General features: G+C 34.3%; 3 protein-coding genes across 5 annotated transcripts; 2 read left to right on the plus strand and 1 right to left on the minus strand.

Moving 5' to 3' along the window:
- LOC138315719 (uncharacterized PPE family protein PPE62-like) lies at window positions 1-9876 on the plus strand. The gene is made up of 11 exons (XM_069256954.1): window positions 1-151; window positions 472-489; window positions 637-675; window positions 928-942; window positions 3882-3902; window positions 4131-4148; window positions 4552-4569; window positions 6882-6935; window positions 8055-8726; window positions 9125-9153; window positions 9705-9876. Exons 1-11 carry the CDS (start codon window positions 16-18, stop codon window positions 9717-9719), a joined length of 1035 nt encoding a protein of 344 aa, XP_069113055.1. The 5' UTR covers window positions 1-15; the 3' UTR covers window positions 9720-9876.
- A 2821-nt stretch (window positions 9877-12697) lies between these two features.
- LOC138315721 (protein FAM210A-like) lies at window positions 12698-17286 on the plus strand. Its single transcript, XM_069256955.1, has 2 exons — window positions 12698-13790; window positions 16122-17286. The coding sequence occupies exons 1-2, from the start codon at window positions 12775-12777 to the stop codon at window positions 16357-16359; spliced, it is 1254 nt and encodes a 417-aa protein (XP_069113056.1). The 5' UTR covers window positions 12698-12774; the 3' UTR covers window positions 16360-17286.
- A 2532-nt stretch (window positions 17287-19818) lies between these two features.
- Window positions 19819-25509, minus strand: LOC138315724 (AN1-type zinc finger protein 1-like). Of its 3 annotated transcripts, none has more exons than XM_069256961.1 (8): window positions 25418-25509; window positions 24191-24233; window positions 23834-23873; window positions 23267-23394; window positions 22863-22951; window positions 22433-22629; window positions 21003-21083; window positions 19819-20014 (listed from the first exon to the last, which is right to left on the minus strand). In XM_069256961.1, exons 1-8 carry the CDS (start codon window positions 25473-25475, stop codon window positions 19850-19852), a joined length of 801 nt encoding a protein of 266 aa, XP_069113062.1. In that variant the 5' UTR covers window positions 25476-25509; the 3' UTR covers window positions 19819-19849. The 3 variants fall into 3 exon arrangements, with proteins under 3 accessions (XP_069113062.1, XP_069113063.1, XP_069113064.1); XM_069256962.1 differs by having other exon boundaries at window positions 23267-23422; window positions 25418-25496; XM_069256963.1 differs by lacking the exon at window positions 24191-24233 and having other exon boundaries at window positions 25418-25482.
- Between the last annotated feature and the right edge of the window lie 155 nt (window positions 25510-25664).

Genomic DNA, 25664 nt, shown 5'->3' on the forward strand with positions numbered 1-25664 from the left:
AATTCTGCGTAATAAATGCGGTGGCCTCCTGACCTATATAAAAAGGAGAGTAGCGGATGGGCTTCCTGCAGTGTCCTTCAGTGTAAGTCCGACCGGAAAACTGTCAGCATGAATGGTGTAGCACTTTTACTAGTGATTGCCCTGGCGGCAGGTATGTGAGATGTTATTCCTCTGGGACTTATACCAGCAACTTATCTAAATGTATTATGAAGAATCAGTGTAACGAGGAACATATTCCCAGTATTTTTATTTCAACTTCATCAACTTTGAGGCTGAGAAAGATGCTGTATTTTAAAGTCGATCAGAACAGTTTGCTAAAAAAACCGGTTTTTAAAACTGAAGAATGAACAAATTTATTCTATCCTTAGATACGAGTAATTTGGAATATCGTTGATGATTAGTATACATGATATATTATAACTGGATTTACACAAGACATGCATTTTGATTTTTGTTTGTTTCATTTTCCAGGTGTTTCCGAGGGCCGTTGTGAGTAAATTCATTTTGTATATTTGGTTGTTTTCTTATTAATATGAAAATGTAAAAATGCCAAAAAATGGAGTAATTAGCTGAAAGCGTGGCAGTGATGTGATATGGTAGATCTATGATATTGTAAATATTTTACTTATTTTCTAGTTGGTTTCCGAGGACGTATGCGTACTCTGACCAAAATAGGTGAGTATTTCATGTTTTACTTCATTTTAATAATTAACTTAGTTTTGACATGTTGACACACATATTTCATACTTAAATCAATACTCAAATCTAGAATGGTACAAATAATGATGTCTATTATCTTTTTCAAGCTTGCTTACGGACCCTAAATTTTGTATTGATATAGTTATATTGAGTATTACGGTTGTACTAGATGTTTTTGAATATAAACTTAGAACAAAAACTACATGTGTATTCCTTTTTCAATTTCAGTTCCCGTGCCGATGCGTAAGTATCGAATTGTTATGTGTAAACTGCATTGTGATTTCCGTTCAATATACATTTTGATAGAAGTGTACTATCTCTACATTTACATAATTTTGATTTTAGTTATATCCATAGAAATCTTGCACATAGATTCAAACACATATTTGATTTTTAAATCAAAATAAGTTTGAAAAGTTAAACAGGAAAAAAGTCTTTGTTTTTGGTATTTTAAACGCCATTTTGTCTCTTCGATATACATGTATTATCTTCAAAACAATAAAATAATTTCACGGGGAGCGCTATAATGCAGTGCGTCATGTTTAAAAGGAAGTTCATTATTAATGTTGGTGCAAATATCACCCATTTATCATCTAGGTCAGGTTTAGTTAATGGTCCTGAACCTACAATGTTTTTCATCGGAAAGAATTATCAAGTTTAAAGCATAGTTATTTCTGTTATAAAAATCGAAGTTATTTTTCACGCTATATGCAAGTACAACTGCACTAAGTATAGTCCTTCGGATGTTTATATTTTCAAGACATAACATTTATAACCTTTTGAATGCGCTCTGAGACTTCGTTTCTTTCCTGTTCCTGCATTTATGTTGCATTTAATACATTTGTGATATGTAGAGGAAATTCATAAATTGCGATGAGTTAGGTCCCAATATTTTCGTTGGAAATGTGTACCACTTCGAACTTCACATCAGAATTCCGTTTATATAAACTGAGGTTATGAGTATAGATCGGTGTCTATTTCTAAGTTCCGTTGCTTTTGAAATAGAAATTTAATTAATAGTGACTAAAGGGAGTCAATCGTTTTAAAACCCAATTTGGTTATTCAAATCTGGTGCTTGTTCGTGAGTTTTTATTTCAACATAAGGTATTTTAGATGATAATTCCATCTTGGAAATTAATACTTAATGATAGTCTTGTAATTATATAAAAAGTGATAGAAAAACTGATATATCCGATACGTATTATTAATTCATATTCGTTTTTTATTTGCATTATTAGACATGTGTACAGTATGTTGTATACCACTCACTCAATGCTTTTTGAGACGTAAAGGAAAAACAAAACAGAATTACTATTACAAAATTTCGTACCTCAAATATAAAGTTCCCTATTGCAACTGGACGATGGCTCGGTATCCCAAAAGAAAATAGAATATGTAATTTATGTCAAGTTGATATCGGAGATGAATTTCACTATCTTTTCAAATGTCAAAAAAGGGAAATTAAAGCTATTAGAGAAAAATATTTTGCTCAGTACTACACCAAATATCCTACTTTTTTTTAATTAGAGCGTTTATTGAATATCTGCAGTATCCAAGTTTTAAACAAATTCGCAATTTTTCTAAGAAAGATAATGAAATTACTTTAAATTAAACATTATACGATTATAACTCTATGTATTTTTATATCTTGTACATGTATATTTTGTGTCCATCTTGTCATGTATATGTCTATGTATATCATTATGTCCTCATGTAACACATTTTCATGTGTCTGAGAGTAACAAATAAAATCTTGAAATCTTGGAAAAAAAATTTTTTCAACAAAAACTCTCTAGTGTAGGGGATAACTAAATATCCTGAAATATCTATCTTGAAACTTTGAACACTTATTGCTGACAAGGGATAATAACGTGAATGGTGTGATTTATATCAGAATAAGTTTTTTATCGGTTACCTGTACACGGTTGTATACTAGTACCTGGGCAGACCAGGTGATTGATCAGGGTCAGCGACAACACACCTTTGTCAGGTGTCGGCATTAATCAATCTCGAGGACGCATGCTCCATGATGAGATACACAACATATTTATATACATTAAACTGTCGTGTGTCTGTAGCCCATATATCACAAAAAAAATCTGAATGGTGGACAAAAAAGATAATTAATTGATGTAAGAAATCAATAGAAATAGAGCTCATACAGTTATATATTTCATCACATAACAGAAAATGTCTGAGTTGTGCATAAAAAGATTATATACTGATGTAAGATATCAATAGAGATAGTGTTCTCGTATCAGATTTTTATCACTTCACAGGAAAATATCTGAATTGTGCATAAATTTTTTAAATAAATAATGTTTACCAATGTAAGAAATCGATAGAGGTAGTTTTTTTTTTTAGTTTTTTGTAAGTAATATGATAATTGTAGATATTTTATCACTCAACTGTCCAATGTAAAGGATAACTAATTGGAGAGGATATGTACTGTTTGTACTGAAACGATAAATACATTTTCAGTTTCATTTCAATTCCATAAAACAAGAGAAGTGTGAATAATCATAAGTAAGAAAAAATGATAATGTACTCCGAGGAAGAACATCTTCGGCTCCATTATAACATCGCAACACAAATCAGTAAATAAATTAAATAAATAAAATGTCTCTGGTCCCATCTTCACCCATATATGTCCTATATTTGTATTGCGGTGTCGTCGATGAAACAGACACACATATTCTTCAGGAAGGTCTTGTTTTACTTGACATCTGCATAAGTCTAGGAGCAAACATGGCTTTTTGCAAATTTTGTTCTCACTATAAGTTAAATATACGGTCACTCAATATTAATTCAAGTGTCGAATTTGTTTGTATTATTAGCAATTTCTTTTTTGTATTATTATGTTAAGGCACAACGACTTGTAATATTCTTATGAATTTAGTTGCAAAAAAATGAAAATAAGAAAAAAATCCTTTGTAAATGCTATTCTTGCTTACTGAATGTCATGAAAACATTAATTTTCTCATGAAACAACATAAAGCTAATGTAAATATCATTATTGAACGAGTTTTATAGTTTCTGTAAGATTAATCAACATAATGTTTATCTGTTAATGCAATTATTTTTATTTGTACACCGGAATTTGGAAAACATATCAATGTACTTAGTCATTATAATAGGTTTTTTTTGTCATCCATTGATGTGTTTACTTATTTTCATTTCAGCTATCCAAGTGAAGAGGCCAGGTAAGAATATATTTTAATTATCAATTTAAGAAACTATCATATATACAAGTCATATGAAAATTGCTTCACTTTGTAAATTCTGATATTGCAAATGTAACGAAGCAGCAAGCAATTGGTATGGAAACTAATAATTTTATATGGCTTTATTTTTAAATTAATATTATTTTGATATGCAATTTAATAAGCTTGTGGTAATATGTACATTTATTTTACTCCCTTCTTTTACAGTGATCTTCAACAGACATCGTGAGTACGAGTTGTTATCTAATTGCTGCACTGTGTCAGTCTGTTTAGTGTAGTTGTTACTCAAGCTTGATAATGTGATAAAAATGCAATAGAATTTATTTCTAGTTTCAAATGGTTCCATTTGAACATCATATCATTGCTTCCAACCATATGTTTTTTTGGAAACGACATGCGTAATGATATTTGGGTCTAAATAGCACTAGTATATTATCAGTAATCTACAGTAGAAAGTACGTGTAATCACATTTGACTTTGTATTTATACAAATCCTTGATTTATACCAAGTATTCATCTATGACAGTATCTATGTAGCATTAATGATGATATATAAAGAATGTTTGACATGATTTCATTCAGGTTGGTTTGACGGCAATAACTGATCATATTTTATTTCCTCCCACAGATATCCTGGTTAAACATGGTAGGTTGACGTTTAAATCATAGCAACTGGTTCTTGGTGTCAAAAGGTATTTATAAAATGTTCAAAAGGCGATTAGATTATTCACATTATTAGTGGAATTTTCAATTCTCATTAGCTGCAATATCTGTGATTATATCTTAAAGGAAATAATTTCATCTTGATTTGAAAATTGTCGTTAAACTGTAATTAGCTTAATTACCATTTGAACAATTGTGTTTATTAGCGTAACATAATATGTTTTAATGAAAACTATTTTGTTTCTCTCTCTCTTACTTGATTTTATCATCAATATTACAAACAAAAGCAGGTATTTATTTTTGCTCGATCGATGCTGTAATGTAAAATTCACATATAACGAAGTTGAATCCACGTATTTTATTTTGTGTTTCTTCATCAAATGGTAAAGTGGATAACTAAGAATATTATAGAAAATGTCAAAATATAAGAACATTTTAATGGTATGATTTCAACTACATGTATTTTAAGATAGCAGATTGGACGAGGAAGAAAGTGAAAAGGCAATAGCTTCATTTGCTCATATTTTTAGCCCAACATCATCAGATGGTGGGCTATTCAAATCGCCCTGCGTCCGTGGTCCGTGGTCCGCCGTCCGTCGTCCGTGGTCCGTGGTCCGTCCGTAAACAATGCTTGTTATCACTATTTCTTAAAAACTGCTGCAGGGATTTTGTTCAAACTTCACATGGAGGGTCCCCTTGGTCCATATTTGTGCCATACAGATTTTGAGGCTGATCGGAAAAACAAGATGGCCGCCAGGCAGCCATCTTTGATTTTGGCAGTTGAAGTTTGTTATCGATATTTCTTGAGAACTACTGAAGGGATTTTGTTCAAACTTCACATGGAGGTTACCCTTGGTCCCTAGTTGTGCCATACAGATTTTGAGGCTGATCGGAAAAATAAGATGGCCGCCAGGAAGCCATCTTTGATTTTGGCATTTGAAATTTGTTATCGATATTTCTTGAGAACTACTGAAGGGATTTTGTTCAAACTTCACATGGAGGTTACCCTTGGTCCCTAGTTGTGCCATACAGATTTTGAGGCTGATCGGAAAAACAAGATGGCCGCCAGGCAGCCATCTTTGATTTTGATAGTTAAGGTTTGATATCCCCATTTCTCAAAAAGTGCTGAAGGGATCTTTCTCAAATTTAATATGTAGGTTCCCCTAGGGCCCTTGTTGTGCATATTGCATTTGTGGACCAATCAGTGAACAAGATGGCCGCCAGGCCGCCATCTTGGATTTCGATAGTTAAAGTTTGTTATGGCTATTTCTCAGATAGTACTGAAGGGATCTGTCTCAAATTTCATATGTAGGTTCCCCTAGGGCCTAGTTGTGCATATTGCATTTTGGGCCCGATCGGTTAACAAGATGGCCGCCAGGCAACCATCTTGGATTTTGTTATTCAAAGTTTGTTATCGCTATTTCTCAGAAAGTACTGAAGGGATCTGTCTCAAAATTCATATGTAAGTTCCCCTAGGGCCCTAGTTGTGCATATTGTGATTTGGGACCGATCGGTCAACAAAATTGCTGCCAGGCAGCCATCTTGGATTGTTATATTCAAAGTTTGTTATTGCTATTTCTCAGAAAGTATTGAATGGATCTTTCTCAAATTTCACATGTAGGTTCCCCTAGGGCCCTAGTTGTGCATATTGTGATTTGGGACCGATTGATCAACAAGATGGCCGCCAAGGAGTCATCTTGGATTTTGATAGTTGAAGTTTGTTACCGCTATTTCTCAAAAGGTACTGAAGCGATCTGTCTCAAATTTTATATGTAGTATGTTTGAAAAAGTTTAAAAAGTAGAGAAAAGATCCATCTTTCCTTTGTCAGATATAGATCATTCTTTGGTGGGCGCCAAGATCCCTCTGGGATCTCTTGTTATTTTATTTCATCGTTCAAACTAGTAAAATTTCAGAAAAGAAATTGTGAAGTGTTTTGGTTCAGTCGGACCCCGTTTTCCCGAAGCAAATAGATTCAGAAATATTTCAGGTCTTTCGAATCTTATGATTATTTTGAAAAAATGAGTGTTTCAACAAATATTTTAAACGTCGGAAGTTTACTTTAGTAAAGCATGATCTTCGGGGTAGTATCGGAGACCCACGGTTGACTGTATTTCGCTATGTCGTACATGTACGTAGCATAGTGCAATCAACCGTGGGTCTCCGACGATGCGGGTTATTCGAATTAGAGATGATGACTGTTGACTGTACCAATCCTGAACGTATTCGTGTACACCGAGACAGGATTTATATCACCCATATATAACGTTGTAGTGTTTAATACTTTCTGGTTACAGTTCCAAAAATCAGGACAGTGGTAGTGACGAGGAACATGCCAAAGATACAAAAGGGTACGTGTATTTAGAAACTCAAGGTCTAGGAGGTGAATTAAAGAATGAAGGTGTGGAATGAAAACACAATTAAATTGATAAAATCAAGTCTTTTGACCGTTACTTACGGTCCGCGCTTATATGTACACGTTCATTTGAAGATGCTACACCGCCGACAAATGATATTTTTTCACTATAAAAACAGGAATAGACAATTTAGTAATTTTCTTCAGTTACAGAAGTTACTTACTTTACACAATTAGCAACATTGAAAAGTTTGAGCTTCTAATTTTATTTCAAGTTAAAAATATGAAAAATAATTAATTGCATCTCTAAAAAATTCCGCGGCACTATATTCTATATGGAATGAAGTACTGATTGCGCATGCACCAAAGGCAAAATAAATTATTTTACATTATTTTTGTGTTAGTTAGACATATATATACACGATAAAACACCAATTATTGTTCAAATAATGAATATCATTTATGCTCTGTCGGCGGTGGAGCATCTTTAAGTATCAGAAGACAAAGTTTATTCATCATTCATTAACCAATCATTAGGCTTAAATCACAGAGACCTGGCACGAATTTCTATCTAACAATATTTATATTATAGTATCGATGCTATATCATATAAATATAAATACCGTTGGTTAGAAATTCGTGTCAGGTCCCTGTCGCTTAAATGTTTATTGAGATCTTGACATGTTTTATCTAAATTGACATACAATTCTTGGTTTTCATATACTATTTCCATTTCCTGTATCTTTTTACAATTTTAATATTTTGGGCTTGATCATGTATTACAATAAGATGCAGGACCGCAGTGCCTGGGTGGTGTGTTTCAGATGTCCTGACATTACCACCATCGGTGCCAAATGTATTATTGTTACCGCTGTCGCAACATTCTGTCCCAACAATAATTTTTGCGCCATTTCTAGGTAAAAAATCGTTCAGAATTGATTGTCTACAAATGTCACCATTGGTCAATTTCATTGTCGATGGTAATTGTGTGAAGAGCATATTGGTGACGAAATGCAATGTAGACGTTAATCTAATGGCTTTTAACTTTTATTAAACGATTTGTCTGGGAAATATTGTGAAAATAACTGTTCGATAAGTCTTCTTCTTATCACAGGAAACATTGGAGCAGGTCCTGCTAATTTGAATCTACCACAAGGCCCAGCTAATTTTGGAATTGGAAACGGAGACTTTGGGTTGGAAAATGGAGGTCATGGTTTAGGAAATGGGGATTTAAGATTTGGAAATGAAGATTTGGGATTCGGAAATGGGCATTCTGATTTGGGATTTGGAAAAGGATTAGCACACGGAGATTCAGGATTAGGAAATGGAGATTTAGGATTTGGCAAAGGACATTCTGATTTGGGACTAGGAAAGGGATTAGAAAACGGTGATTTAGGATTAAGAAATGGAGATTTAGGATTTGGCAATGGACATTCTGATTTGGGATTAGGAAAGGGTTTAGGACACGGTGATATAGGATTAGGAAATGGAGATTTAGGATTTGGCAATGGACATTCTGATTTGGGATTAGGAAAGGGTTTAGGACACGGTGATATAGGATTAGGAAATGGAGATTTAGGATTTGGCAATGGACATTCTGATTTAGGATTAGGAAAGGGTTTAGGAAATGGTGATTTAGGATTAGGAAACGTTGATTTAGGATTTGGTGGAAATGGAGACTTTGGTCTAGGAAATGTCCATTCAGATTTTGGTTTGGGAAATGGAAAGAACTCAGGAAGTGGATTAGGTTTCGACCACATGGGTATTGTTCCACTTGGTGTATCCGGTAAGTCTTTACGATTTTGGATGCAGATTCATTACCTTTCATACTCATGATTAATGTCGTCTGCAGATGTATCACATGGCTTCACAGGCAATGCAGTTTTGTGATGACAATGTGTCAATAAAATTATTGTTTTCTCGGTATATTTGATCATCATTTGCTGATGAATAACATATCAAAGGTTCTTCCCGATTCGTGGGTATGAAAATTACCTATGAAAGTTACGTGTGAACATTACAACACATTAAATGTTAACCAATTCATTTCGACGATACTGTAGGATACTATGCATACAGTCAAATACACATTGTATTTTACAGTTTGATAAAATGTAAAAATGCTGTACAACATTAGTCGAATGCATGTTAAAGTAATGAAATCTCCGTCCTCGTTCGTTACAGGCTCCAACGGTGGTGGCGATGGAGTGTTCGTAAGTATGATTTTAACATTTCAGTTGGTACATGTGTATGCTGGTGACAAAGGTTTAACTACATGGTAGATATGTATAGAAGTCAAAAAAGGATAGCTCAATATGCAACATTAAAATCAATTAGTCGTATGTAGGACCCATAGTATGAATAAGTTCATGTAGATCTAGAATGTGTAATTGATATCTTGTGACGATGTTTTACTGCAGAATGGCTATGAGGTCGTGAAATATGAAGTTCTATGCATGTTTAAAAAGTTTTGAGTCTCCTCCTCTCTGATCACATTTTTAATCGACTACAGTAGAGTAATTATACATCATGTAGAACAGTTTTACCATTTTTATCTAGACATCTTAAACGTCTAAAATGGTCTATCGACACTCTGATGGGTCTATATATACATGAACATGTATACATGTGTATGAACTATAATTTATTCTCATATTCATGTAGATGTCAGGGGAAAATATGGAATTCCTACCACACAGTGAAAAATTACATTATATCCTATTAAACTATATAAATTAATAATGTCGTGTTTATATAATTTCAGCAAGAGACACATTAGGAAAGCTTGGTGATCGGTGAGGACACATACTGGGATGGCTTTCATATGCAGCACAATGATGACACTCCTTCTTTTTGAATTGTTTATGCTTACAATCAATTGTTTACTGGGCACTATGTTTATTCGGTAATAATACAATTATGTTATTATAACAAAATGTTTGGTTTTGTTTTTCATTCCACCATTTACTATTTTAATACATGAAATTGTTTTCTTAATTTGAAATATAAAACATCAGATTATCATATTTTACTAATATCCAACACTATAAAATGAAACTGACAGCAGAATAACTCATTTGAAGTTGGATTTTGAATTTATTTCGGAGAAGCTCAATACATATAGTGTGGTATACAGCATTTGTTCCCTGAAGTTATATGAAAAAAATATATAAGAAACTACATCCTGCAACAGTAAACGAACTTTTCGTTTTGATATTAATTTTTTGTCATCACAAATGTTTGTGACCTCTCACAATTTGAGTGACCATGAATGTAGAACTTTGAAAATTTCTAAATAATGTCATGACAAAATGTTAGTTGGAGAAAAATTACGTTGCCATTACAGTAGTATGGCCTGTTATTGTCCGACCAACTTTATAATGTCAGAACGAAAAAAATATTGACTTTCTGACAAAGACCTTTGGTAAATAGTATTACGTTATTCTGACCAACTTAATGAAATTGTAATCTGTGAAATTAGAGGCATTTATCCATGAACCTGTGACATGGTGAGCTTTAATTACCGTTAGCTTGTTTAGCTTTGACACTTTTTAACTTTGCCATGATATCCTCATATTTTTTTTTGTTTTCGAAATGACAAACTTGACCACATTCTATAAAGCTTAGTAGACACCAGTTTTCGAACTTAGCCAAGGTTATTTAGGACCGCGGATAGGAAGAGTATCGTACTAAATACCCTTGACTAACGGCGAAGTTGATATCGTCGTCCCCCGCTTCGTAAACTATCATCTACGTCCTTGTTCTGACAAACTATGTTGAAACATCTCGAGATTTAATATGCCTGATATAATGACGAAGAAAATGAGATAGACACAGTTAATCTCCCACCCATGAATGAATATGATGTATGATTCTGATCAGGGAATCGAATAATTAGTCGGGGAATCGAATAAAAATATCCAGGAAATCGAATAAATGGTCGGGGAATCGAATAAGTGGTAAGGGAAATGAATACATTGTCGGGGAATCGAATAAGTGGCCAGGGAATCGAATAAATGGTCGGGGAATCGAATAAGTGGTAAGGGAATCGAATAAGTGGTCATAGAATCGAATCAGTGGTCAAGAAATCGATTAAATGGTCAGGGAATCGAACTCGAAAAATAACGACACTTTATTGTCATGACCATATACCAGGATAATTTTATGCAAGTTTGAGTCAAATCAGAGTAGTAGAATTTGAGAAGAAGTTCAAAATACGTTTTTGAGATGGCGGCTGTGGCGGCCATCTTGGATTTCGGATCACCCGAAAAATAACAACGCTTTGTCGGGACAGTGTCATACAGGATCATTGGATGTAAGTTTCATTCAAGAAGTTCAAAATGTGAAAAGTTTACGCACGGCAAAATCATCAAAATACATGACAAACATCATGAAAATCATCTAATTGAAATCCATACTGTCTGTGTAGCCGACTGCATGATCGAGGCTTCGGCTGCAATCTAATTGGCCGGCTATAAAAAGCCTCTCTTTTCGGGACGCTGTACATCTATATATAGGTTTCACCGTTACTATTCAAACATGTACAACTTGCAGCCGGTCAATGAGATTGCACCCGAAGCCTCTCTCATGCATATTATATCGGCCACACAGACAGTATAAATTTTAATTAGATGATTTTCAATATGTTTGTCATAATGGGGCTTATAATATCGTCTTAATGACGTCACTGTGTATAGATGTGTAGGATGATTTTGAAAGGAAAATTATCGCTCTTTCCTTTATGACGATATACTAAAAATATGTTTTTATAGCCGCTAAAGGTGGGCGGGTTAGACATTTAGAGTCTGTGAATTTCCATGCACCCTAGGCCTTCTTGCATACAGTACCATCAGAGATTTAAAAAGTATTAATTAAATTATTTATATCTCTGGTACCATGTAGAGTATGATTTTTTTATCGTTTTTTTTTAATCTAGACCTCTAAAACGCCTAAAAAATGGTCTTAGGGCACTCTGGTGGGTCCATGATTATATAATCTGTAGCTAATGTATAAGTTCGGTGTCGCGGGTACGAGCCCGGCTGGCGGCACACAACTCTCGCCCTGTTATATACATTACTTACAAAAATGGAATCTTGCATTTATTTTGGTATTGTAACTTCATTTACAGCTCTAAATGCAGATGTTCCATTATTATTTTTATTGATAAGCTACAATAAATATATAGGGTATAAGTGGACATACTGGTAGACTTTTCTACGTCAGGCGTGAACAATTTCTCATATCCAGAACTTATTTCATGACATTTAAAAATCAACATACATATCTAGATCTTGTTGTTGTTGTTTTTATTAATGTTAGTACATTTAGGTCGTCGATGTTTTTTCACGAGAATAGATCCCAATAGCTTTTTGTAGTATATGCCTACATATATAATACGCACTTGATTTGGAATCACGGAGACATGAACCGTGAAGAACATTAACCTCGTCTGAAAACTAGATGTTTATTTTTTAAAGTTTAATGACGTCCACAATCTAAGTCTGCTTGCGTTCACACGCTATCGATTTGTCAACCTCATAGTGATCATCCACAATAGAAGTTATTTTACATAATGTTATCAGGCACGGTCCACGTGGGTAACATTCTGTTGTTCATTCGGGACCTCTCTAGCCGTATTAGGATATCTATATACCGAATGCAGAGAATACCGCATGAACTTTAAATAAGGTCTCCAAAACGTTTGTTTCCTTGCCGAGTTTCAGTGCATTCCAAACGTACTTGAACTTGACCCCGTTCCGTTCTAAAAAATATGAAGTAAACACAAGGCTGATATATATCACACCCAACCAAAACAACAATATACAGTCGTCACAATGTTCTCGCTGAGGAAGGTAGCGTATATTGTAAGTAATGTTAGAAACAGGTCCATTGGAGCAGCTTTGCAAGCGCATCTTGAAGATAAACAACCCCAACATGACAGTCGTTTTACAACCATAGAAGGCGTTCAGGGCAATGAAACCGCTCCATTTTCTGTGGAGAAATCTATACAGATTTTGGAAGAGGCCGTAGAATACTCAATTCATGGTCCAAGTATACAAGGCATTCAGGGCGGTTACGATGAATTAGCTGATTTAGAGTATGCACCGGCTGTCACAACTGATACTGTCACTGAAATTCCAGAAAACATAAAAAATTATTCTTATTCCAAAAACATTAATTTGCATGGATGTATGCAGACGAATGTTCCTGAACCTTATGCTGTCCAATCCAGTCAGTTTGTAACACAGCTTGACCACGGAACGCCACAAAACATGCCAGGAAATGGTAGAAAGCTTTATCAGAAATATATTTCGGGTGGTAGAAATGACATCAATAATTCATCCCAGAAGCGTTCTATTCACATTGGTGTCCAAAACATTCCACAGACAACTGGTTACAGCACTGCATCACTTCTGGATGATGCAATTTCAAAATTTGACACTCACATGCAACATGTTTTGTGGAAAAATGCATTTCAAAATTGTGACAAAACTCTAATTATTTACCAATCCAGTGATAAAAAATACAACAGGCATGCACAATGTAAAACAAATGTGCAAGGCTCAAACATGGGACATAACTGTTTCATCAAAATATTCGACCAACAGCATCAGTTCTCTGTTTGTCATCAGCAAAAGAGGCAATACTGCACAGCAAAACAAAGCCAACCGGATCCTGAAGAGGTCGGTAATAACCCACCCGAATCTTCTCCTAACCCTCAGGACTCTCCTTCAAAGTATTCCAGAGCAAATTTAAAAAAGGCTATAGCAGAATATGGTTCTACTGTAATAGTGTTCCATGTAAGCTTAGCATTGATGTCCCTTGGAGGGTTCTACGTTTTAGTGTCAAGGTACATTTATGATGGTTGTAGATTATATATGTTGAAAATTCATAGTGATGGATTATATTCAGTGGTTCATAAATTATATGGTTTAAAACAGCTGAGGAAGTATTTAAGTGGAGATTTTCTAAATTCTACTAAATTTGTAAGTGGTAATTATATATAAGTTGTTGGATATATAATGATGTACAAAATTAAAAAGTAAAAAGTATAACATTAATATTTATTTTCCAATATTTAATAGTTTTGGGAAAAATGTATGATCTTAATATTTATTTTCCAATTTTGAATAGTTTTGGGAAAAATATATGACCTTTGCGAAATGCCTTCAAATTTCACCAGATATTAATATTATTGTTTTATTTTTTCACATCATTTAGGGTTTTTGACTTAATTTAACCATAATTGGGAAAATTTTGTCTGAATTTCAGAAAAAAAAGACAGTGCTATTTTTCAATTCTGACTGATCTTTATATAGCTGTTAATCTTTTTATGATTATAACCATTTGAATATGAATGTTCATATATGACCCCAAATAAAACAATTTAGAAAAAGGCATTTTATCAATTCACTAATGGCAGTCATATAACGTAAACATAATATGAATATATATAAATTGCTAGACCAGCTGCAGCATTCTATTTCACTTTCAATCTTCTTTTTGACTGTTGATAATAAGAAGTATTCAACTTTTAAAATCAATCAAAATACACATATGTTAACCAGTATGGCAGTAACAATAATAAACTGGTATGTAGAAGCATGTTGAATGTATGACTTGCATATAGTCATTGATTAGGAATCACTATTTAAAAAAAAATAATATGAGTCCAGGATTAGAAACTTATAGAAAAAGACTGGTATTGTACTTTGTATGTAAATGCAGAAACATGGTAGTGGTGACTGTTCCAGCTTTTTGTGCCAATTAATTCTTCTGACTTTCTGAATGATGCATGATGCATCTTCTCAGTCCATGTAAATTTCTCTAATAACAATATACCACCATGCTCTCAAGCTGTTGCAAAACTTAATACTGTATTGTGTTTATAAGAGTTATCTCCCCTCTGTCAAAGACTACATGGCAGATTAGACTGAATTCAATAAAATGAGCGTATCAGTAAAAGACAATAAAAAATGGAGCTCATTTTAAGAGACAGACGATTCAAACTAATGCCAGATCTGCTTAACCAAGACTCCCCTCCCTACATATACAAAAAGGATGTCTTTATTTGATTGCTAAAAAAAGAAAAGAGGTATTGTATGTGTACATTCTTACCATGTAATGATTTTATTATCCCCCGCCCAATGAAGTTGGCGGGGGATATACAAATGGGTTCCGTCCGTCCGTCCGTCTGTCCGTCCGTCCGTACGAATGGTTTCCGGAGCATAACTCTAAAACCAGAAGAGATATTTCCACGAAACTTCATAGACACATTGGTCTTATGGTCTAGTAGTGCCTTTTGCTATTTTTAGGTTTTCACTTTTTGCACTTTTTCCTTAACCATGGAAACATTGCTGAAAATATCATATTTTTGTACCAGGTTCGTTTCCGCAGCATAACTGGAAAACTGGTTGAGATATATGCAAGGAACTCCATAGGCACATTAGTCTTATGGTCTAGTAGTGCCTTTTGCTATTTTAAGGTTTTCACTTTTTGTACTTTTTTCTGTAACCATGGAAACATTGCTGAAAATGGCAGATTTTTGTGTAAGAATCGTTTCCGGAGCACAACTCTAAAACCAGCAGAGATATTTCCATGAAACTTCATAGACACATTGTTCTTATGGTCTAGTAGTGCCTTTTGTTATTTTTAGGTTTTCACTTTTTGTGCTTTTTTCTGTAACCATAGAAACATTGCTGAAAATATCATATTTTTGTAGCAGGTTCATTTCTGGAGCATAACTCTAAAACCAGCAGAGATATTTCCACGAAACTCCATAGACACATTCTTTTTATGGTCTAGTAGTACCTTTTGCTATTTTTAGGTTATCATTTTTTGCACTTTTTCCATTACCATGAAAACATTGCTGAAAATATCATGGTAAATGGTAAATGTTACTTTGCAAAACTCCACCCATCTTTGTGTATATAGTCTAATATAAATGTCAAGGCTGTATACCTGATTCAACAATTGCAGCCCCGCTCTACTTGAATTATACTCCATCTTTCTTTAGCTCAACTTCCTTTTTCCTGTTTTTTTCATACACATAAGTCTCCACAATCAAACTTACTTCAGCTTTGATATCTCCATTGGCGGGGGATCTGAATGACTATGTCCTTGTTATAATTAAATTGCAATTTTTTCTGTTAGTATAAAATGATTTAATTTTCCTTTTCAGTGGGATTGATGTTGTTGGGCTTCTGACCAAGCTTGGGATAGGAGAGAGCATTTTCCAGTCAAAGATAGCTGCAGGTGCTAGTACATTTGTCATTGCCTATGCTGTACACAAGGTTTTCGCCCCAGTTAGGATTGGCATCACTCTCACAGCAACACCATTCATCGTTCAGTACCTCCGAAGAGTTGGCTTCCTCAAGGCTCCTAAAGTCCCGCCAAAGGCTCCTCCTAAGTCAACGTGATCGTTATACATGGATAGCCATTTGTTTATTGGTTGAATTGATTATATCTCTTCAGAAGAAACTATATACATATGTATACTCGGATGTACATTGTATAGAATAGAAGTGCTTTGAATATAAATGTATATACAAGTAACATATATATATCAGTGCTTTGAATAAAAATGCATGTGTATGATTGCTCAATTACTTGGTGACTGCTAGTCTTAATATATGTACATAACGTTACATCAAGGATATGATAGCAAGTGAATGTTTTACTGTGAATAGATATGTTAAAGTATCTAGAACTTGTGTCCAGTATAGTTAAAATCACGATTTAAAAGCATTTTATAGCAAAGTACATTTTATTCAGAACTAAATTAGGTTGTCTTAGTATGAAGAGTAAGTAGTACTGCATCAGTGTAATCAACAAACAAGTTATAGAATAAAGCCTTAATTTATGGAATTTGATAGTCAGATGAATTAGTTGAGAAAGACATGTAGTTGTTCACCAAAGTGATTTCTTGCATTGTTGTTAAGAATACGGTACTTACTTTTGTATTAATGTTTAATTTATTGATAATTTTAGAAATGTTTAATTTCGATAAATTGAAAAGAAAATAATCCAAACATATAGCCTAGGGATTGATAGAATATGGATGATTTTGTACCTTGTTTGTAATTGACATATCACTCATTCTGTTGACTGCAAAAAATGGTACCGGTTACATGTATAGATAAGTGGGTGTTAAACTGAAGATTTCCCCCAAGTTAGATCTGTTAAGAACATTATTTTATATGTACTGGGGATATGGAGGAAAATGAGAGTGTGAAATGTAATGTGCATTCAATATGGCACGAAGTGACAATTTTGTGAATAATGATGTATTTAATTGATGGAATTTGTGAAGAATTATTGAATATTAAGAATAAAACTAGAGTTGACATATGTTTTTCTTCATTAATCCTACTACAGCAATTTTTCTTAACTTGGACAGAGATATCATATCAACAAGTCTTGTGAGGGTAGAATTGATAGAATCTTACATGGTCCTGTGAAGTGGACAGGGATATCACAACCCTCGTGAAAGATTTTGGCCGGTCAACCCGAGGCTTGCCGAGGGCTGACGGCCAAAATCTTTCACGAGGGTTAAGATATCCCTGTCCACCTCACAGACCTATGTTTGATTCTTTTTCTTCCATACTTAGTAGAAAATGGTGAAATTCCACTTGATTTCCAGCTTTTTCGTCGCGCCATCATCGCAGGAACATTGTTATGCATAAAAATTTATGACATCATCTACAATGCACACCACAGAGTCAGTTATGCTGCATATATTGACGACGTCACGTTATTGTCTGGTGCGTGTGAGCTGTCTTACACCCCCCTGTGTAAGATAGAGATATCTTTTCCCTAGCAACCACCGGATATCCCTTTGAAGTACATACGTATGGGAGAATATTAGAATCGTTCACCCCTTTTGGGGCGAGACAAAAGAATCTCAACCCGAGGGGTAAGATTCTTAAGTTGTCAAACACGAGGCTGTGCCGAGTGTTTGACAGCTGAAGAATCTTATTCCAAGGATTGAGATCTCCTGTCTCACCCCAAATAGAATGAATGAATCTTTTTCTCTTACCCCGTGCACCACTTAGTATCTTCAATACATGTGTCACTTATGCAAGCGAGGATGAGGTGACCCCAATGAATCGTCGCCTTTGCCGTCTTTGTGACGTCATTTCATTGTTGTCGTGATGTTATACTATAACAGCGACTTCATGATACTGTTGTCATGACGTCATACCATTGTTGAGCATGTGCAAAAATCTTGTGTAGCTTGTCTTTACCCTAGGGTGAGAGAGAAAAATCTCACACTGGTAAAACTTTGAATATCCCTGTCCGGGCTAAGAGGAAAGAGAATCTCAACTCGAGGGGTAAGAATCTTAAATCGTCAAACACAAGGCTCCTACCTCGCCCCTTAGAGGGTGAATGATTCTTTTCTCTTACCATATGTGAGCATGTGGAAAGATCTTGTGTAGCTTATCTTTATCCTAGGGCGAGATAGAAAAATCTCACACTTGTAAAATTGTGGAAATCCCTGTCCAGGGCACAGGTTTATGACGGGGGACGCACAAAAAAACCCAAAAACTAAAATTTTTAGTATTTAGCGTCGTAAACCTGTGTCCAGGGTAAGAGAATTGCGTATCTTACAAGGGCAAGACGGTCTGCACTCGTACAACAACAATATGTGCATTACAAAAAATTGACCTCATTTGGCCCCTTATCCACACTCCTTCACTCTGGGTGCCAGGCCGTCATCCTATTTCATATAGTATACAATACCATCATTGCTTTCACAGTCAGTCAACATATATGTTGTATTGATGTAGGCATCAACTGAGAAATGTCATGATCTGCACTCGCTTTGGTAAGCAAATTCAATTATCATGTTGATCTTTTAACCCAATTATTGTTGCACCTCGCAGATTGTTGGCTGACTAAGCATGAAGAAAGGTTTGTTGATTAGGTTTAACATCCTAGCTCGAGTCATTTAAGGATGGCCTCCTCTAGATCTGTATGCAATGTCTTGCATGGGTAAATGTTGTTGTGTTTTGGGAGGCTGTGGTTGTGTCTCTTTGTAATAGTCAGACTCTTACCATTTTTATAGTGTTATCTCATTGAACATGTCACCAACTCCCTAATTAACGGTAAGCAGGAGTGGAAACTACCTCTTTTATAGACTGATGTGTCTCGGCCAGAGGACAGAGCCTTTCTCATTGGGGTGATCATTCAACAAAGACCAACATACAACTAAATGGACTTGTGTCTGCTATGGAGATTGAAAAAAAAAATCGCCAAAGCTGATAACATATCTTCATTTAACAGGAGAACTAGAATGATTTTTTTTTTCATTTTTCATATTATCAAAAAATTATCAAAAGCAAAAGGAAATAAAATTTGACCTTTGACTTCATGACCATGACCTTGATCCAGAGGTCTAATTTGATGCAAGGAGCTGCAAAGTTTCATCACAAAATCTGAAATCATGGCCTTGACAAGAACTTACAAGGAACTATATGCTTTACACTTTTGATATTTGACCTTGAGGTAATGCGGTTACAATAACCTAACGTTAGTGCAATGCACATTGCACTACAGCAATATAAAATCTTTAACAGCTTATAAGTTATGGTCTCAACAGGAGTAACTAGAAGGATGGAAAAAAAGTATTTATACATTACATTATATATCTCATTTGAAGGGAGATCTAATGAATGTCTACAATCTGCAACTTTCAAACCAGCAAGCTTCAGTTAGGTTATGAACTGTTTTTGTGTTACATTGATAAAGTTTTTAGTGCTCTGAAACCTGAGCAAATGTGGCGTGTAAGGTTATCATTTCTTTTATGATAGTGGAACTTGAGCAAATGAGATTTATTCTGAAATGATGAAGCTTATATACAAAACAAGACACCAACATTTATAACAAACAAAATTTAATTTTTGACTGTCAGGACTTGTAGTCGTGTGTATTGTCTATTTGTGAGCAGTCTGTGGGAACACATTCGAGGATCACTGAGCTGCCGTTATACAGATTTTCCTGCTGTAAACACAACTCCAGGGAAGCTTTTGTGTCCAGTAATCCACCACAGTCGTGTAGGAACATTCTTAACTTCTGAAACATCCAGTATGAACAATAAGGAAACAAAGTATCAGTATGAATAAATCTAAGCTTAAGCAAAAGTATGTATAATTGTGTTTTGTTTAGTTTTATATCCTATTAACAGCCAGGGTCATGAAAGGGGGTGCCAGGTTTGATGGTGGAGGAAAACCGGAGTATAAAAACCACCGACCAGCAGTCGGTACACAGCAAGTGCCCTACATATGGGATTCAAACTTGTGGCCCAGAGGATGAGATCTTGTGGTAATATGTCCGGACATCTTAACCACTCAGCCACTGTGCCCCCTGTAGTATGTAGGTGTATATGAATTTTGTCTGATTGTTATTAAAACAAGGAAGTCACCCTAGACCTAATTTTCAGCATATGAGAAATTATTGCTATATGTGTATCAAGGACGTATATGAGAAGGATAAGTCACACTGTATTTTTTGGCAAGTACAGCGCAGGAGCTTTTGTGTTTGTTAACTGACCGTGACGTTAGGTGACGACTGATTTTCCTTTGATATCTGCCGGTGCAACCTTTGATGTAGCTTGCGGGTGCAAGAGTTACCGTTTTACATTCTGAAGCATGCTGTCATTTCATGAGCTGTCATATTTTTTTAACGAAAATTTAAGACATTTCTTCTAAATATTCCGACCGTAAAGCAAGTACTAAGTGTTTGTGAAATTTATTAAGCTTTACATTGGTGTTTCATTTGACTTGATAAAACAAGTATTTGTTGAGAAAAATGTTTTTTATTCTCGGTTCAAAGGCGTCTTATGTGGCGTTTAGAAGTGTAAAGAGACAGTGACGAATCCTTCTCACTTATAAATCCTTGAAGTGTATTTAGCATTTTAATTGAAATCAAAATATATGATTCACACCCTAGTTTTATTGTTCTGTATACATGGTATTGTATAAAGCAAGGATTGTCCAAAATTGTGAATATGAAATCAAGCAAATCAATTATATTTATTGGATGTTTACAAACAATAAGTTACCTGTTCACTGCCTGTATTGTTTGGATTTGAAATCTTATTAAAGTCAGCCACACTGTCAATAACTCTTCCAATTGTCCAAGTCTAAAATAAAAACATGTCATTTTAGAATTGTTGTTCTTAAATTCCTGAATGGAAACTCACACAAAATTAGTTTTCTTCTAATGAATTGCATCAAAATTATTTATAGCGGGATATGTTGGTAGGTATGATAGTTGTTTCCCCTTTATCATATTGTAAAATATCTGCATAATGGTAAATACAGGCAAAAGCAAAAACATTGAAGTAATCTAAACAAGAGATCCCAGAGGGATCTTGGCACCCAAGAAAGAATGATCTATGTCTGACATTAGAAAGAGGGATATTTTTTTTCAAACTTTGACTTCATCCTACAAATAAAATTTGAGAAAGATCCCGTCTTTACTTTCTGAGAAATAGCTGTAACAATTTTTAACTATCAAGATCCAAGATGGCAGCCAGTCAGCCATCTTTTTGACCGATCAGTCCCAAATATATTATATACAACTAGGGCACTAGAGGAACCTCTATATGAAATTTGAGACAAATCCCTTCAACAAACTTCTAATACCAAAATCCAAGATGGTAGCCGGTCGGCCATCTTGTTGACCGAATGTTGCCAAAAGGCAATATGCATAAGTAAAGTCCTAGGGGAACCTACATTTACATATGAAATTTGAGAAAGATCCCTTCATAAATTTCTGAGAAATACTGTTAACAAACTTTAACTATCAAAATTCTCGCAGCCATCTTGTTGACCGATTGGTCCCAAAATGCAATATGCACCACTAGGACCCTAGGGGACCCTATAAATCATATGAAAAAGATCCCTTTAGTACTTTCTGAGAAATAGCGGTAACAAGAGTTGTTAATGGACAGAAGGAAGGATGGAAGGACGGACGAAAGGCGATTTGAACAGCACACCATCTGATGATGGTGGGCTAATAACACCTAGTGAACTCTTTTTGTAGCAGAGAGAAATCCAATCAATTAAAATTAGACTTAAAATTCTGCTCCACTACGATGCTCTTCGATACACTCCAATACAAGAACTAACAACTTCTCGTTTATGATTACCTTCAAATGACCCCTATGGTGATCCAATCAGCGTGTCACCTATGAATTTTTCGGTGTGTTCAAATCTCTTGATAGCATAAATAGCTACTACACTGTAGTACGTCCCCCGATGTTCCAAATTCTAGGGATCACTGTATCATAGAGCATTGTGGTGGAGTGAAATGACAAGTCTACTTTAAATTGAAAGAAATGGTAAGGAAAACCTTAAGTTCTGCATTCCCTTTGTACAATGTATCAAACACGGGGCCATAACTCCAATTAATACAGTTACAGTCAAGCCAATAAAAATGGAGAAAAATTCTCACTAAAATTTCTTATAAGATAACTTATCAAATTACCTTTGAGAAAAACATGGGTTTGGCCTTAAGCTTTGTCTGCATTGGTAAATAGACTAAGAAGAAGACCCGGCTGTCTTGAGGAATACCCTTGTCTCCTATAGCATGCATTTTTAACTTCATCAGGGCCACTTTTGCTGCTGTCTTGCTGGATTTTTTCCCCTTAGAAGGTACAGGATGTGCTTTGGCTGCTTTTGAGGCTATAACGTTAAAGACACAATTTGAATTAATATTGTGATACTGATTCTGGACAGAATTTTGACCTGGAGTGATTGGACATTGTATTTTCTTTTCAATGTTATTCATTCTTTCACCATTAGCTTTGTAGCTATTATTGTAACAACAACAGAATAAACAAAGGGAAATAACTCTCTAAATAAGACTTTACCCAAACTTTTTAAGAGACAACAGCAGATAACAATTAGTTATGTACCAATGATTTGTCGGACATGTTCAGCAGTTTTGGTTTTATCTTCCTTGATTTCCAATTTCTCACAATTGTGCTCATTTTGATGACGATGACTGTAAGATAAAGATATTTGATTTTATATAGGGTAGGATATTCTCAAGAGATGATATACATTTTCAAAATAAGTGTGCAAATTGCAGGTGACTCTTTTACACTGTTCCATATATACTTCTTGGATCTATCATGTTAAGACAATAGTATTAATGCCCCCTTCTGCACCCCAAGAAATCAAATAGAGAAACGGTTTTCTAAGTTTCACTTTTATTCTTTATCAAAGTCAACGCACAGTGAAATTGAGACCTTAGAAGGGGCGCTTATAGGGATAGGAACGCTTAATGGGTCGAATACAGTACAAAATATTTACTTACTTTAGACAGAAGTTTTTGTTACATTCTGTACAAGTCACTTTCATTAACTCTCGGCCCTGACAGCCTTCAAATGTACAGAAATAGCTTCTCTCTCCACTATACTCTCCTGTGGCTGTCTGTTTGTTCATCTGTTCAAAACAGATAAAAAGTTTGTCTCTTCAAGAGAAAAAAATCAATATTCAAACGCTTTCTTTTCTTCTTCTAAATTTGGGTGATTTTTTAAAAGTTATCAGACATTTCACTTCCAATCACTTTTGAGGCTGAGTTGATGACTCAAGTTGAGTTGTTTCCTTGGATATTTATTACTTATCACTCTGGCTCTCATCAACCACATTCTCAATTTTAAATGACCATGGATGTTACAAATGTAATAGGAGACACAAACAAAAACAATAAACTAAATCAATGTAAAAAAGGTTTGTTGCAAGTTGTTCAGAGTAAATATGGAGAAAACTTATCTTAACACCTAAAGACAATCGCTACTTTATACAGACTTAATCACACAATATAGATCTTCTGACTCACCAGTTCAATTAAATTATGTAAAGTGAGATATTTAATTTGTACCTGATTGCAATCATGGTTGTCAGGAAACTTGTGATCTCCACTGAAAAAAGAAATCGCTGTCATCACAATTATTAAAGTAACTATTGCTAATAAAACACATATTTAATTAGTAATGACAATGAAATATTTTACACTCTTGGAATACAATTGTCTACAAAGATTCAAAGACTTAATGATTCAATTCAATTTTGTTTTGAAATGAATTATGTTATTATGTTACACAATTGCTGCTGAAATTTTCTTTCATCAAAGATTAAATTAAAATGACAGTGTGGTACAAAATTATATGCATAATGTATGTACATATTTCATGAAAACTATATATCATTTCATAAATTTATGGAATGTATTCTTTACCAAAATGTTTTTCCACATCCATCACAGTCAAAGGGCAGAAAATCTAGAAAAAAATATATTTCCAACTTTTTAAAATGATGCCTAAAACTCAACTTTATGCTATACACGTGTCTGTCAAATATGAGATATGTATTTTCACTATTTTGGTTTAATACATCAAAACATATATACATAAATGTATGTTTCTGAATAACTTAAACAGGTTGGAAACAACCCTGCATATGGGTTAAAGATGCTCCACCACTGACAAATGATATTTTTTCACTATCAAAAATAGGAGCAGACAACTAAGTAGTTTTATTCAGTTACCAAAGTTACTTATTTTACACCATTACCACCATTGAAAAGTTTGAGATTCTTATTTTACTTCAAGCTAAAATTACAAAAAATAATTAATTGCATCCCAAAAAATTTCTGTGGCTCTAAATCCTAAATGGAATGAAGTACTGATTGCGCATGCACCAAAGCAATATGAATTATTTTATATTATTTTTTGTGTTAATTAGACATAAATATACACGATTGAACACCAATTACTGTTCAAATGATGAATAACATTTATGCTCTGTCGGCAGTGGAGCATCTTTTAGAGTCTTGCATCTGAGTAAAAGTTACCCATTAGAGTAATAATTATGTTCCTCAAATGCATGGTTCTATGAAATGAAAATACATAAAGTTGTTTAAAAAATATTTAAAAATCTTATGCATAAACTATTAACTTCTGTTTTGTCTCGCTCTGTTGTAAGACGACATCTAAATAGGTAGTGTATGTATATCGATCTAAAAATTTCAAATGTCATGGTTGGATGATTTTTATCTGTGTTCTATATTTAGTCCCACAATGAGTAAGCAATGAAAGTGATTTATCTGGTTTAAGTGTTATTTTTTTTTTTTTACAAAAATTGAGACAATGAACAGTGATGAACATTGGACATATTTTATGCCTGTCTGTCAGATTAACTCTCAAAGCTAAAAAATATATGGTCAAGATATAAATGAAACATATATGATAAATGTATACTACTAGATCAATTGATGCATGAACAGTAACAGACTTCAAATACAAACAGCTGACGTACACTAAACGTCGTCTGCTACATACAATGTATGTTGGTCTCTTTATCAGTATCATATATGAACAAACATGTTAGTGGATAAATCAAAAGAGGTCCAAACTACACTAAAAAGAAAATCGAGAGCATTAAGGACTGAAAGCTCGTGTAATACCTAGTTGTTGACAAATTTCCACACTGCAGTGTTTTCCCAAGTCAGGAAATTCCGCCATGTTGTTTGATATTAAGTAGAGCTAGCAATGAATATAATCTAAAGTATTTTCATTCACATCACACATATTCAGGTAATTTTATCAAATAATTCTCAAAATAATGTGTATTTTTACATTCATATTTTTTCATGTTGTGGTTATCCATTATTTATTTAACGACTCGTAAACACAGATACGAAAATACGGTCT

The sequence above is a fragment of the Argopecten irradians genome, chromosome 2 (genome assembly GCF_041381155.1).
Source record: "Argopecten irradians isolate NY chromosome 2, Ai_NY, whole genome shotgun sequence".
Classification (NCBI taxonomy): Eukaryota; Metazoa; Mollusca; class Bivalvia; order Pectinida; family Pectinidae; genus Argopecten; species Argopecten irradians.